The 15,973-nt window shown below is 47.4% G+C and overlaps 1 protein-coding gene across 1 annotated transcript; it reads left to right on the top strand.

Annotated features, from left to right (window-relative positions):
- The first annotated feature begins 2,245 nt into the window (after positions 1–2,245).
- On the top strand, positions 2,246–14,769 carry CFAP107 (cilia and flagella associated protein 107). Its single transcript, XM_014836262.3, has 4 exons — positions 2,246–2,518; positions 9,464–9,577; positions 13,006–13,183; positions 14,345–14,769. Exons 1-4 carry the CDS (start codon positions 2,405–2,407, stop codon positions 14,524–14,526), a joined length of 588 nt encoding a protein of 195 aa, XP_014691748.1. The 5' UTR covers positions 2,246–2,404; the 3' UTR covers positions 14,527–14,769.
- The last annotated feature ends 1,204 nt before the right edge of the window (positions 14,770–15,973 follow it).

Genomic DNA, 15,973 nt, shown 5'->3' with positions numbered 1-15,973 from the left:
GATTTGTAAAAACATAAAAACTCTTCTCACTACATTTGTTATTTTGGAAATAGAGTTGATTTCCATAAAAACTTAAATTAGGTTAACATGCAATAAGTTACATGCAATGAGTTTGCTATTCTAAAATATTAAAATATTAATTAGTTTAAATTTATATTTAATTAATTAAAATTTGTTTGGAAAATAGAATTATATTTCATAAAAATTGAATTATGTTATGCAATGAGCTTATTTTGCAATTATTAAATATTAATAAATATATGAATATGGATATAATTCATATTAATAAGTAAATTTTAAAATTTTTTCACTTTTAATTTCTAATATGATAAATATTGATGAATATGACCTGTGGCATGCTAATAAGTTGGCTCTCTAAAAAAACCGAAACAAACACCCTGATATGGAGCATTTGCCAATTCTGTGGTGTGACTATTCTTGCAATGACTGGTTCCAATCTGCCAGTGTGACTTGAAAGAAGGTGATGTTGGGAGGAGATGAGCAAAACTGGCTCTCATGAGCTGGTACGACCTGGCTCCAGGACCACTAACATAATCCACATTTTGAAAAGCCCTTTGGGTCTTCAATAATTTTTAAGAAACTGAAAAGTTTGAGAACTACTGCCCTGGAGAAATGGCTATATGTGGGTGGGCACCAGGAGACATGGACCGTGTAGAAAAAGTCCTAGCAACTATGGCTTCATGTAACACGAGTGAATCTTAAAAACAGCAACTATTTTGAGGAAAAGTAACCAGACTGAAATGAACACATGCTATAGGATTCCATTTATACAAAGTCCATCAACAAGCAGAACTGAGCACTAGTGTTTAAGAACGCACAGCCTTTGGTGCTGAGAATATACAGAGAAGCAAGAAAGTGATTAGAAGTCAGGTTGAAGAGAAAAGACCGAAGTGGGGCACTCCTGGGGTGCTGGCAGTGTTCTACTTCTTGACCTACGTGCTGGCTTTGTGGGGGTTTGCTTCACTGGAATTCATTTGTCTGTATGTTATTTATTTTTAATATACTTTTTCATGTTTGTGTTGCATTTTACAATAAAAAGTTTTTTTCAGAATGGAATTATACAGAACACGTGGATCCCCTGCTCTTTGATTGGAAGGCCAGCCCCTCTTCTTGGCTCCAGCCCTGCTTGGACTGTGGTCCTTGCCAAATAGAGATTTGCTCTGCTCTGTGGTGCATCTTCCATGTTCTTTCCCTGCCACATGGTTAGTTTCAAGATGGAATATACCGTTTCCTGAAGTTGGTCTATTTTTGTTTAAAGGCCACTGGAAAACTCTTTCTCTGAATTGCCTGTTTGCAATCGACTGTCTTCATTAGAGGCAAGCAGGACCGCACGGTTCTGCTCCTGAACTTCACCGTGGGTCCAGGCATCTCCCTATGTCAGCATTCTTTAACGGCTACAGAGTATTTCATTACATGGATGTGCCACAATTTATTGAAGCAGCCCTCTGTTGATAGATATTTAGGTGGGTCCTGATGTTTTTTGTTTAATGAATAAACAAGGTAATGGCCTTTATCCCATTGGACTGAGCTCTGTGGGGATGGGACCCTGGTCCACTCACTGATGCATTGCAGCCCCAGCTCAGTGCCCAAGACATAGCAAGTGCTCAGTAAAATGATTGTGGAATGAATGAATGAAGACTAACCACATGAGGCCTATTGTATCCGTTCAAGCCTTGGTGGAAGCCCAAGGCAAAGAGGCAGCCAGGCAGTGAGTGGAACCCAGTGCTCTAGGCCTGGATCATAGTGGATTCAAATCCCAGCTCTCACACGTGTGACTTTAAACAGCTACTTAATCTCTCTTTGCCTCAGTGTCCTCATCTGTAAAATGGGTACAATAATGGCACCTGCTTCAAAGGGCTGCTGTGAGGATTAAATGACTGAGTACATGCAAAGAATGTCTCTGCATGGGCCTGGCACATCAGTACTCGTTAAGTAGCAGTAGAACGCCAGCATCTCGACTCACCCTAGTTGTAAAAATGCAGCAAGGATGATGTCTCTCATGGGTGACAACACGGAGACCAGGTCCTTCCAGCCCTTGCTTCTGTGGTGGTAGTGGTCGGTTTGATTTGCCTCTGTGGGGTCAACTTTGCTCCTGAAGAATCAGCTGCTCCCTGCAGGAGAATATTTATACTCAGAGTCTATCACCATGGAGACAGTCAACAGTAGGGAATCCAAGATCACGTCCCCTCTTCCTGGACACTGAAAGAGGACTCTCTGGGCCTTTTTATTGTGTGAAGTTGGCAGGGTGTCATCTTACTACTCACTCAGAAGGGTGGCTGGGAAGGAAAAAAAGGCATCCCAAACTTAGCAACTGCGTAACATCTCCTTATCCCCGAAACCTTAAACTGTGTCAAGTCAAAGAAACTCTGGGCCAATCCTTACCATGCAGCTGTTGACTGCAGTAAGTCCGCAGTCACTCTCGACTCCAAGCTGGAAGATCGAGACCAAGTATTCAACCAGAGTGCTCATTGGAAACTGGGTGGAAGAGAGGAGGAAGGTAAGGAGAGAGAGAAGGTGGACGGAGGGGCTCAGAGGGAAGAGCGGCAGGGAGAGGTAGGAGCGAGGTCATTACTACTTCTAAACCACGGGCCATAGATGATTGCACGTTAAGAACGTGGCATCAGGATCTCTGTGTTCTACATAGGGGAGCCACATTCAAGCCGTCACCAAGGTCCCCACTATATCTTGAAAACACAATAGCAGAAGCGCCAATATAGCTGTGCCTTGCAGTACGGTTTTCAGCAGAGTGTTTCTAGGCATCTGATGTTCCCTGCCCGTAATTCCTCTATGCCTTGTTTTGGAGAATGTCTGCTCTCCCTGGCCTGCCCTCCCCAGAATGTGCTAGCTACCAAGGCAGACTTGACATTCCCTGCACTGATGTCCAGGAGTGAGCTGCTGCTCCTTGGCCCCCGTTCCACAGCCTTGCCCTGTCTGTGCATTTCAGTTTTTACTTTCAAAACAGAACCAGTGGGCGCTTAATATTCCCATGCTCTTTAAAAGCCATCACGAAATATCTGCCTGTTGTGGCCTACTTGGAACTGAATGTCTTCATTTGTGGTGATCAAGACTGAGCCACTTAACTTTCTGCAGAAACACCTAGACATCCTCATGTCTGCTTGGGAAAAGGGCAAGGAAAAGAGGGTGATATAGAACTGGTAGCTTTGATGTAAATGTGGGGACAGTTGGTGGTGACTTCTGAGAACTGGAATAGGCAGTTTTCATGGAGGACATTAGCATTTTACAGCTCTTCTGGCCCAATAGGCCTTGTGGCCATTGTTAGCTCTAAGTGTAGCTGGCCTGGTTTAGGGAGCAGGTGTGTTTGAGGGAAGTTCCAAGGGCAAGAAGGACAGGCTGAGCGATCCCTCCAGGCTCCTGTGGGCGAGGCAGCACCCAGGGATGTTATGGACCCGTTCTATATCAAGAGGAGATGGCATAGAGAGAGCGAAGTTGGAGTGATACCAGAAAGATGTCAGACGAAGAAGCTCCAGGTCCTTGTTCTCTCAGAAACACTTAAAAAAAATAACTAGCTAAAATAACCGTATAGGAGCTCTGTAAACAGTCAAAGGTCTACAGCAACCAATTTAGAAAAAGCCACATTCAAAATGGTAGGAATTCCATGGTATTTTTACTCACCCTTTTCCCGTTCCTTCCTCAGCACAGCATGGGGCATTGTGGGGGAAGCAGTGGCCCAGCTTCCACTTCCCTCCCTGGAAACTAGAAGGAATGGAGCAATATTCTAACCTGTCTGGGGGCTGCCTGAGGGATTGGCCTCTGTTTTGTCCAGCTCAGAGCTCAGATGGGGAAAAGCAGCAGAGTCCACATTTCAAGCTTGGCAAAGCTGTGGAAAGCAGCAGTGATCACAGCCAGTGAAGCAGCCAGGGGACCTGCAAATGTCCAGGGGAAGAGATTCCAGGTAGAGGAACACGACAGAACATCTATGGCCCTAAGAGGAAGCAGGGGAGAGACACTTTGGAAAATGAAGGCATTTTAAAGTAGCCATGTATACTGAGGAAATAAAAAGGCGCGCACACACACACACAAACAGGCCCAGGCAAGATGCGTGCTCAGAAAAGTCCTGAGAAGAACTGAAGCCTTCACGCTAGGCTGGTTCCAAGGCTCCAATCATGCCTTGCTTGTTAGTGGAGATTTTCCCTCAGGTGGAGCCCGTCTGCAGAGACTAGGAGAGGTGGCTGTTTTTCCAAAAGCCCAATTTTCAACATCCACAAAAATCACAAAGCATACAAAAAAAACAGGAAAACACAGCCCACTCAGAGGAAGAAAATAAACCAGTAAGAATGGTCCCTGAAGGAACACAGGCATCGGAAATACTAGACAAAAACTCTAAAACAGCTATCTTAAATATGCTCAAAGAGCGAAAGGAAAATGCGGACAAAGACCTAAAGGAAATCAGGAAAATGATCTATGAACAAAATAAGAATATCAATAAAAGACAGGAATTATTAAAAGGAATCAAATGGAAGTTATGGAGCTGAAAAATACAATAATTAAGTTGAAAGAACGCACTAGAGGTGTTGAACAGTGGACTTGAATAGGCAGAAAAAAGAATCAGAGAACTTGAAGACAGATCTCTTGAAATTGTTGAGTCTGAGTAGCAAAAAAAAAAAAGGGAATGGAGTCTAAGGACTAGTGGGGCACCATCAAGCAGGCCAATATACACATTGTGGGAGAAAAGAGACAGCCAAAGGGGCAGAGAGATCATCTGAAGAAACAATGGTTGAAAACATCCCAAATTTTTAAAAAAGACACAGATCTACAAATTGGAGAAGCTCAACGAATTATAAGTAGGATGAATCCAAAGAGACCCACACAGAGGGCATTATAATCAAACTATTGAAAGTCAAAGACAAAGAGAGAATCTTGAAAGAAGCAAGAGAAAAATGAGTCATCACATACAAAGGAGCCTTTATAAGATTATCGGTGGATTCCTCAGCAGAAACCTTGCCAACCAGAAGGCAGTATGATGATTTATTTAAAGTGCTTAAACCAAAACAAAAACTATCAACTGAGAATAATATAGCCTGAAAAACTGTCCTTTAAAAGTGAAGGAGACCTTAAGACATCCCCAGATAAACAAAAGCTGAGGGAATTCTTTGCCACTAGACCCACCCTACAAGAAATGCTAAGAGGAGTCCTTGAGGCTGAAATGGAGCAGTGCTAGACAGTAACTGGAAGCCGTACAAAAATATGAAGACCTCTGGTAAATGTAAACACATAGGCAAATATAAAAACCACGATTATTGTAAGTTTGGTTTATAACTCTGCTATTTTCTACAGGGTTTAAAAAACAAATGCATAAAAATAATTATAAATCCATGTAAATGGGTACACAATATACCAAGATGTCAGTTGTGACGTCAATAACATGAAATGGGAGGGGGCAGAGCTGTAAAGAAGTAGGGTTTTCATATTTATGAGTTAAGTCAATTTAAAATAGATTGCTTTAACTTTAGGATGCTATATATAATCCCCGTGATAACTACAAAGAAAATATCTCCAGAATATACACAAAAGGAAATGAGGAGGAAATAAAAACGTGTCACTGGAAAAAATCAACTAAACATGAAGAAAGGCAGTAATGGAGAAAATGAGGGATAAAAAAAACCCTGTAAGACATTCACAAAACAAATGACAAAATAGCAAAACTAAGTCCTCCCCTAACAATAATTAATTTAAACATAACTAGACTAAACTCTCAATCAAAAGATACAGATTGGCAGAATGGAGGAGAAAACCCAGGACCCAACTATATGGCATCTATGACGCTGTCTTCAGATCTAAGGACATGCATAGGTTGAAAGTGAAAGAACAGAAAAAGATATCCCATGCAAATAGTAACCAAAAGAGAGCAGGGTGGCTACACCAGTATCATAAAAAATACACTTTGGGTCAAAAACTGTTACAAGAGTCAAAGAAGAATAGTATATACTGAAGAAAGTGTCATGAAGAAATAGAAAATCCTAATAGACCTAGAATTAGTAAGGAAAACTTCCCCCAAATAGAAGACTATGATTAGAAGCCTCCACTGGTGAATTCTACTTAGCATTTAGCTAGCTTAACATAATAAAGCCCGTTTATGGAAAGCCCACCGCTAACGTCATGCTCCATGGTAAAAGACCAAAAGCTTTTCCTCTAAGATCGGGAACAAGACAAGTATGCTAGGTTTTGCCAGGTAGTATTGAAAGCTCTGGCCAGAGCAATTAAGCAAGAAAAGGAAATAAAAGGCATAGAAATTGAAAAGGAAAAAGGAAAATTATCTCTGTAGATGACATGATCTTACATGTACCAAACCCTAAAGACTACACACACACACACACACAAACTGTTAAAACTAATAAACAAGTTCAGCAAAACAGCAGGATACAAAATCAACACGCAGGGCTGGCCCCGTGGTGGAGTGGTTAAGTTCTCGGGCTCCACTGTGACCGCCCAGGGTTTCCCCGCTTTGCATCCTGGGCGCGGACATGGCACCACTCGTCAGGCCACATTGAGGTGTCGTCCCACATGCCACAACTAGAAAGACCCACAACTAAGATATACAACTATGTACTGGGGGGATTTGGGGAGATAAAGCAGGAAAAAAAAACAACATGCAAAAATCAGTTGCATTTCTATACACTAACAATTAACAATCTAAAAATGAAATTAAGAAAACAGTTCTATTTACAATAGCATAAAAAACCAACAAAATACTTAAGAATAAACTTAAGCAAGGAGGCAAAAGACAGATTGAAAACTACAAAACATTGTTGAAAGAAATGAAAGAAGACACCAATGAATGACAAGATATCCTGTGTTCATGGATTGGAAGATTTAATATTGTTAAGACATCAATACCATCCAAAACTATCTACAGGTTCAATGCAAACCCTGTGATGATTTTTGCAGAAATTTAAAAAATCCACCCTAAAATACATTAAGAATCTCAAGAGACTCTGAATAGTCCAAACAATCTTGAAAAGAACAACCAAGTTGGAGGACTCACATTCTCTGATTTCAAAACTTATTACAAAGCTACAGTAATCAAAATAATGGGATACTGGCATAAAAGCACATAAAACCAATGGAATAGAATAAAGAGCCCGGAAATAAACCCTCACATATCTGGTGAAATGATTTCAACAAGGATGTCAAGACCATCCAATGAAGAAAGGACTGTCTTTCAACAAACAGTGTTGGGAAAACTGTCTATCCACAGGCAAAGAATGAAGTTGGGGGGGCTGGCCCCGTGGCCGAGTGGTTAAGTTCGCGCGTTCCGCTGCAGGCGGCCCAGTGTTTCGTTGGTTCAAATCCTGGGCATGGACATGGCACTGCTCATGAGACCACGCTGAGGCAGCGTCCCACATGCAACAACTAGAAGGACCCACAACGAAGAATATACAACTATGTACCGGGGGGCTTTGGGGAGAAAAAGGAAAAAATAAAATCTTTAAAAAAAAAAAAAAAAAAAGAATGAAGTTGGACCCTTACCTTACACCATATACAAACATAAATTCAAAATGGACCAGAGACTGAGATATAAGACAGAAAACTATCAAACTCTTAGAAGAAAACATAAGAAAGAAACTTCATGACATTGAATATGGCGATGATTTTGAGACTGAGAACGAATGGGTTAAAATTTTCTCTAGATTCGAGCAAGAAAAAAAAGAAGAAGAAAGAAAAAAATGGAGAGAAACTGCTACCTACAGCCGTGCATGCACATACGCAGCTACTAACAACCGACCGCTGCTTAAGACTGACCAGGTCTCTCTTGCTGTTCCTCCTTAGTACATGATGAGTGAGTTGGTTTTCCAGAAAGTTAAAGTCCAGATGGTCAAGGAAAAAAGAGGTTCAGTCTCACGAGACAAAACACAGGCCGAAGATGACACCAAAGATCCAAGATAAACCTCACGCGAAGGCACCAGGCTTTCCTTGTGACAATCTTGATGATTCGGAGATTGGCTTTGCTATGTGCTGGATAAACAAACCCAAGTTTGTGTTTGATTTCAATTTCCGGGATATGACATCAAAAACATAGGCAACAAAATTCAAAATTTTATGTGCCAAAGAATACTACCAACAGGGTAAAAAGTTAACTCGTGGAATGAGAGAAAATGTTTGCAAATCTTACATGTATAAAAGATTAGGATCCAGAATATGTAAAGAATTCCTATAACTCAACAACAACAAACAACCCAATTATAAATGGGAAAAGAACTTTAACAGACATTTCTCCAAAGAAGACATACAAATGGCCAATAAACATCTGAAAAGATGCTCAACGTCACTAACAATTAGGGAAAAGCAGACTAAAACCATAATGAGACACCACTTCACGCCCATTAGGATGGCTTTTACCAAAAAACCAGAAAACAAGAAGTGTTGGTGAGGATATAGAGAAATTGGAACCTCTGTGCATTGTTAGTGAGAATGTAAAATGGTACAGCCACTGTGTGGCAGCATGGCAGTTCCTCGAAAATGTAACCATGTGACCCAGCTATTCCTCTTCTGGGTACATCCCCAAAAGAACTGAAAGCAGGATCTTGATGGGAGAGATTTGTGCGTCTATGTTCACAGCAGTATTGTTTACAGTAGCCAAAATGTAGAAATAATCCAACAGTGGATGAATGGGTGAACAAAATTGCCGTATCCATACAACGGAATATTATTCAGCCTTTAAAAAGGAAGAAAAGTCAGACAGATGCTGCAATGTAGGTGAACCTTGAAAACACGATGCTAAGTGAAATAAGCCAGTCACAAAAAGACAAATACTGTATGCTTGCACTTAGGAGAGTTACCCAGAGTAGTCAAATTCGTAGAGACACAAAGTAAACCTTGGTTACCAGGCGCTAAGGGGGTGGGGGTGGGGAGAATGGGCTGTTGCTTAATGGGTCCCGAGTTTCAGTGTGAAATGATGAAAAAGTTCTGGAGATGAATGGTGGTGGTGGTCGTGCAACGATGTGAACATACCCAATGCCACTGAACGGTACACTTAAAAATGGCGAAAATGGTAAATTTTGTTATGCATATTTTACCACAATAAATTTTTAAAAAATCGACCAGAAAACATAACATAATTGGGAAAAAAGAGAGTGGGGTTGGGAAGAGCAAGGAACGAAGAAGAAAGAGAAGGGGGGAGGCAAGCAGAGGGGAGGAGCGGGAGAGAGAACATGAGGGAGGGAACAGGTGTCGCCCGTGACAAGTGGTCAGGTGACGCCAGAACAGCTTTCCCGAGGGGTTGCGGATGGTGGGGTGCCGAGCCCCTGAGCACACTCCCTTCCCAGCGCTGGAAGGGAGGGGGCGAAATGAAGCCTGAGCTGTGCAGCAGGCCCCGGAGTCCGCGTTTCCCTATTTTCTGCCCAGCTTCCTACGGCCCAAACTTGCAGCTGAAGTTTGAGAAGGGGCGTCGCGCAAGTTCTCCTGAATATTTGGTCTTTTGCAGTTCACCAAAGCCACGGAGAAAACACCCCAGTGCATTTACAGAAAAGAGTACGTGCCCTTCCCGGGCCACAGACCGGACCAGATCTCCAGGTGGTACGGCAAGAGGAGAATTGAGGTAAGAGGGATGGGCCCCACACTCCGCTGGGCCCCTCCCACCGCTCAGGAGACACGGCCAGCAAGCTTCCTCCGGGCCCAGCTCCCTCTTGGGAGCACAGGAGGACTCGCCTTAACACCCTCCCAGCAGTGGGGCTGCCGATAGCATTCACCCTTGTTTACTGAAGAGTGCTCCATCCGTGTAATCTCAAGCTGGTGGTGCTCCGCTCACCTGGGATCCCAGAACATTCCTGGATCATTTCCCCCATTCTTCCGTACTCTTCCAACAGGAAACAGGCAAAGGATGTAGGAAACAAACAAAAAAAAGTGGGTATCAAATTAAGGTGAATAGAGTTGGGAATCATATAAGGGACTCCAAAAGAAGGGTTGCTGATGTTTGGACGGTGCTTTGTGTCATCTATGCCTTGCTTCCTATTCTTTTGGGAAGTCAAGGGCCGTTCAGCACTCTGTCCCTCGTGGAGCGCCTGTCCGTGCATCTCGTTGTGTCCCAGGCCCCCAGAGCAGGGAGCAGGGCACTGCAACTCAGGACACGCCCCCACACCCAAGACCAGGCATCCGAGACATTTACTAACTTAGGCGAGAGTGTGCCAGAGGCTCAGAGACTCTGGCCCTTCCAGGAACAGGAGGGAGAGCCTCCTCCTGCCTCAGCCCCTGTCGGTGGTGTCCGCCAGGCTTGCCCTGGGGGAACAAGCATGCAGGTGCTCAGCCACCGGGTGCACAGCTATGCCCTGCCCCCACCACGCTCTGGATGTCCCCCAGGTTGCTTCTTTTGCCAGCTCGCTGCTCATGGGGGTGACTTCTATGCCCCTCACTCCCACCCTACCTAACCCTACATCTGCCTAAACTCAGGGTGGGGGCAGGGAGGCACAGAATGAGGGGTGGAATCGGTCGGAATGGGAGCATTTCAGAGCTGGAAGGGACTCAAGAGATTGTTCGGCTTGCGCCCTCATTTTCAGAGAAAGGGTGCCCAGGGTGGTGAGTGTCAGGTCCGAAGCGGTGTAGCTTGCTGCTAAGGGACTGAGCAGGGGGCTGCTGTGAAAATCAAGCACGGAATCTCCTCAGATCCCTTGTCATCATCTCCTAGAGTTGACGCTTTGTTTTCTGCATTTGGGGATCCATGTCAGGATAAACAGAGCCAGATTTTCAGTTCTGTGCTGGCATTCCTGGTCCACGCTGGCATCTCTGGACCACACTGGCATCTCTGGACCACACTGGCATCCTTGGACTATGCTGATGCTCTGGGGCTGCCGAGCTTCCCATTAGTGTGCACTGAAGACCCAAATGCATTTTAATATAAGAAAGTCGAATTAGAGCCTATGATCTGGGGCTCCCGGCCCCCGCCATCAATGTACGTGAGGCACTTAGCCTAGTTCTCGATACACTTTGGGTGCCCTTTCCTAAAGACTTTTGGACCCGTTACAAACCCCGATGAAGGGATAGCCACACATTCCACATGCGTATAGTCTGGTTCACATTGAGACCCCTCCCTCCAACACGCACAAAATAGAAGGAGGCAATGGAATATTTGTTCCTAAGGACTCTCTTCACATGGCCTGTTGTGTGCCATGGACCCTGGACACGGCACGACGTGCACACGACTGCTTCAACTGTCCGGTCTTCTGTGCGCCTCCTCCTGGCCCTCCTCCCACAGCACAGCTTCCCCTTCCGTCTCCATCCCCACCCCACTCCTCTCCCTTCTCAGGCAGATGCTGCATCTGCTCTTCAAACTGACGGTGGAGAGATGGGGTTACCCTCCTCCAGGGAGGACCCCTTCCTGCGCTTTTTTCCTCAGCAGGTGTATTAATCACATTTTGTATTTTCTGTATCTTATGAAGCTTTGATCTCCTAGGGGCCTTGCTAATCCTGGAGAGACCGCCGCCCCCAGGGCTAGCTGACTCCTAGAGAGTAAGCATCTTGCCTGCATCACACCTCGCAGACGTACCCATCCGTCCGGAGCCCATACCCCAACCCCCTCCTTTGTCTGAGGCCCCCACAGCACGCCAGCACCCCCCGCCCCAAATCCCTCCAGGGCCTGGCACCAACCGCCGGACACCCTCTAGCCTGGAGCCTGCTGCTGAAATTATTCAAACTACGCTGTCCTAAACTTCTCACATTTGTCTACTCTCCCTTGCCCACACCTTCCCTCGGGAACCACAGGGAAGGCCCTGGGTCATGCTCTCTCCCTGCGACTTCTGCCTCCTGGCCGACCTGCTGCTTCTCCGTGTGGCCCTGTGCGGTGTGGCCTGTCCCCTCCTCTTGGGAATTGTAAGTCATAAACTGCTCTCTCAAAGGCAGTTGTCTCTATGTCTGTCACCTTACCCTACCTGCTGAAAACAAAAATCCTGAGCACATAATCAAGACAGCTGGGCTGCACCCCACGCCAAGAGAAACAGCACGAACGTCCCTCTCAGCCCCTCTCCTTTCTCTACCGTGAAGCCTCCTCAGCGCTTCCTTTGCTTGATGGGAACCCCTCCATCTTGCTTTCCCTGGCATTGGAAATGTACTCCGGGCACCTGGTGATGTGGATCTCGGAAACCCCTGCTTAATGTCTGTGCCCATCCCCCCTGACTCCCTCTGGCATTGTGATCTGACTTATTTATGGAGCCATCCCTTGAAATATTGGGTGTAGCCAGCATTTCCACACCACGGCAGACACAGACCTCCCTGTCTGTTCCAGACAAGAGGACGGGCATGGAAATCCACATTATCCTCCCCTGTAAATCAGCGCAGGCCCCCAGGATTCCCTTCCAGGGTCAAGAGGATTTTCTTAGGAACAGCGCTGATTCAGGCAAATGTCCCTGAGTAAGGAGAACATAGCTTTCTTCTCCTGTAAATAATTCCCCACCAAAGAAATCGCTCCCTGGGTTTCCAGACGAGGGAGCCGTAAATCCTTTGCAAGAGAAGGCGATTTATGGAGCGTTCCGACTCTTCCCATAGTAACGGATTGAAATACAAGGTGCATACATCAGGCTTGGTATTCAGCATGTTTCACTTGCCATGGAAATAGGCGCTTGGATGGATGAGACTCGAGACAAATCGAAGGGTGTAGTTTCAGATCCCAAAGGAGCAACAAGGTGGCTCTGACTCTTTCTATTCACTCGGTGTCCCCACTTTCATTTTAATGTGTCCCCATTGCTCATTCTATGGATGAATTGGCTTGGCATAGGCGGGGCACCACTCAGACAGGGAACTGACTGCAGCTAAGCTGGGACGTATGTTTGAAGGTGAGCTGTGTCAGGGTGGGACAGACAAGCGTGTCTCCCGTTTGCTGGCCTCGAGGGCTCAGGCAGCCACGTTCGCCACCAGCCCTTGGAGGCCCCCTCTCCATCAGCACCCAGATCTCCATGGCGGGCAGCCTCCGTCTCCATCCATGGCCAGGTGGATGCCTTGCTCTGATGGGTAACATGCCCACCGTGTCTGTCCTTCCAGGGGCTCCCGTACAAACACCTGATCACCCACCACCAAGAGCCCTCGCACCGCCATCTGATCAGCACGTACGATGACCATTACAACCGGCATAATTATAACCCGGGCCTGCCCCCACGCCGCACCTGGAATGGACACAAGTTGCTGTGGCTCCCAGAGAAAGCCGACTTCCCCCTTCTCGGTATTTTTATAATTCAGGATCTCCCCCTGTATTGGGCTGTAAGGGGTCCACAGCTGCACAGGCTGAGGGAGGGCCCTCACGGGCCACCCCAGCTCCAGGACAGCATTGGAATGAGAGGGTGGACAGAGAGTCCTATTTACCCCCAGGGCTGCTGCCTGCCCTCTGCCCTTGACGGGGTAATGTCTGCTGGCTGATGAAGCCCTCACCTGGGCACCACGGCTGCATGTTTACCTGGAGCACAGGTGGCGGGGAGTGACGCCCCTGCACACTCAGATCAGCCATTCATTCATAAACAGGGACTGATGACTTCCCAGGTGCCAGGCCCTGCGGTAGCACTTGGGGACACAGCAGTGACAAACTTGGAAGAATTCCTGCCCCCAGGGAGTTGACATTCCAGTGGGGAGACAGAAAAGACACTGTTAATTCATAAGATAACATAAGATCTAGTAAATAAGGGAAGTTTGGCCCAGGCTATGTGCTATGAGGAAAAGAGGTAATGGGCAGAAAGCCAGGCGGGTGTTTGTGACTTTCCTTTGGGTGGAACCAGGAGAGATGGTCTTTCCTGAGCAGAGAGTTGAGAAGGAGGGAGCCATGCAGGGGCTGGGGGGAAGAGCATCCCAGGGAGAGAATAGCAAGTGAAAAAGCTCCAAGGCAGGAGCAGAGGGAGACCATGCAGGGGTTCTCAGGCCACAATAAGGAGCGTGGACTGTGTCCTTCCTGCAGCAACAAGACTCAGAAGGATTTCTTTGGAGAGTGTCTTGCTCTGAGTTACATTTCAAGCTACCCCATCCTTTGCAGCCGTCTTTTTGCAGTCCTAGCCTTTGAGGCAAAGGGACACAGGCCGGAGAGTGAGCTGCTTGTCACAGACCAGTCCTTCTGCCAGGCTGCTCCCTGAGGTGGCTCCCACAAGCCCACATGGCTCCCTTCCCTGCTGGGGCGGGAGCGTCACCCAGCCAGCCAGGCTGTGGCGCTGACTTTTCCACGCCTCTGCAGCAGAGTCTGCTCCCTCCTGAGTACACAGGGAGCCCCACGCTGAGGCCCTCTTCCCTCGGGGGCACTGCCAGCCCAGTCCTCGTACAGCAGGATGGGAAACCCTCCAGGGCCCCCGTTGTCCTGGCCGCCGGGCAGGCCTCCTCCTCTGAGCCCTGGTTTCTTTTGCAGCTCCCCCTACGAACTACGGACTCCACGAGCGGCTGAAGCAGAGATGGCTCAAACCCGTGGCTGGCCCGAGGGAGCCTGTTTACACCTCCTCCTACCCCAGACCACCCTTGTGTGCCTTGTCCCAGCGGGAGCATGCCATCCCGGTCCCCCCCCCTCGCCTGCACCCTGTCCCACACTTCTGAGAACTGTCACCCCACCGGCAGTGCAGGCAGAACCAACTGGAGAGCCCCCGCACCATCGGACCCGCCAGAGAGCAGGCGGCTGCAGATACACCCAGAGCTTTTAATCCGGCCCATCAGAGAGGCCCTTAGAATCATGATGTGTGTTTTATGGTTCCCAGCCCTCCTCCAAACCCACAGCTTCCTTTCTTTCCCACGCCACAATTAAAGCTCTTTGGCATGGTGGAGTGCCGTGTATGTACAGAAGACAGACCTCATTTCACATGAGGGGAAACTGAGGCAGAGAGGTAACATGACTCCTTCAAGTTCTTACAACCTGGTACACAGCCTCCAGGAGTGTCTGATCCAGTGGGAAAAACGGACCCAACTACGAGACCCACCTTGAAAACTCCAGGGAATGGTCAGTGTGGTTACGGGCAGGGCAGCACTCAGGAGCCACGGTGCCCAGGCTTCTGAAGCTGCGGGCGGGGAGGAGGCGAGGACACGCGGCATCTCCCCTCCGCCTCCAAGCCCTGGGATCCTCTTGGGAGCTTGGGGACGGGGCATTTTTCAGTGAGTGTGTTGGAATGAGGGTGGACCCTTGACACTTGGGCGCTGTCCTGGACCAGGGGCTTGGCGCTGACCTCGCCCAGGACGAGTCCCTGAGGCACGTTCCACCACTCGACGTGGAGGCCAGCCTCGGGCCGAGAACAACACCCATTCTCGCCAACTCCTAGAACTGGACAATTCCAGCAGGTCTTTCTTTGAACGGCCCTTCTGCGCCTCGCACCTCTGCCTGAATTGCTCGCAGTCACTCCTGGAGCCACAGGGCTCTGTGTAGACTTGTGCTTTGTAATCACTGGCTGGATGAATGAATGAATGTTGTCTCTTTGGGGGCTCCTCTCTACCCCGCTCCTTACGTTCCACTCTCTTTCTGCACTGGGAGTCTCCATCCAGCTGTGCCCCATGAACCCCTGCTCCAAGGTGGACCTCGTGTCCAGGCCCCAACCCACCCTGACACCTGAAGACCCCTTCTTCTTTCCAGAGCTCAGCTTCTCCCGTTTCTGACTCAGAGCGAGCCCCCTCGATTCCTTCTGCCATCTTCAGAGAGGAAATCCCCTTCCTGCCTCTCCATTCTTTCCAGCCCGGCCCTCCATCCCCGCCAGAGGTACCGACGTGGCTGTGTGGTTCTGCCAGCCCACCTCGCGTGTTCTGCCACTAAAAACAAACAAACAACAGCTGTTTTCCTGCTTTGCAGAAAAATTAATGGGTAGAACTATTCTTCCATGAGTCTTTTCCTTACATTTTGGGCACCAGCAAATAATCAAGAAAAAAAAGCAAGAAAAACAATCAAGTTAATATTTATTGTGGGTTGAGCAGGTACCACAAGCCAGGATCTGGACCTAAAGGGAATCATCTCATTGACTCTTCAGCACCATCATCCACAGTAGGGGCCCCGAGAGGGGGGATT

Source organism: Equus asinus, chromosome 5, assembly GCF_041296235.1.
Source record: "Equus asinus isolate D_3611 breed Donkey chromosome 5, EquAss-T2T_v2, whole genome shotgun sequence".
NCBI lineage: Eukaryota > Metazoa > Chordata > Mammalia > Perissodactyla > Equidae > Equus > Equus asinus.
This window is presented reverse-complemented; position numbering and strand designations above follow the sequence as displayed.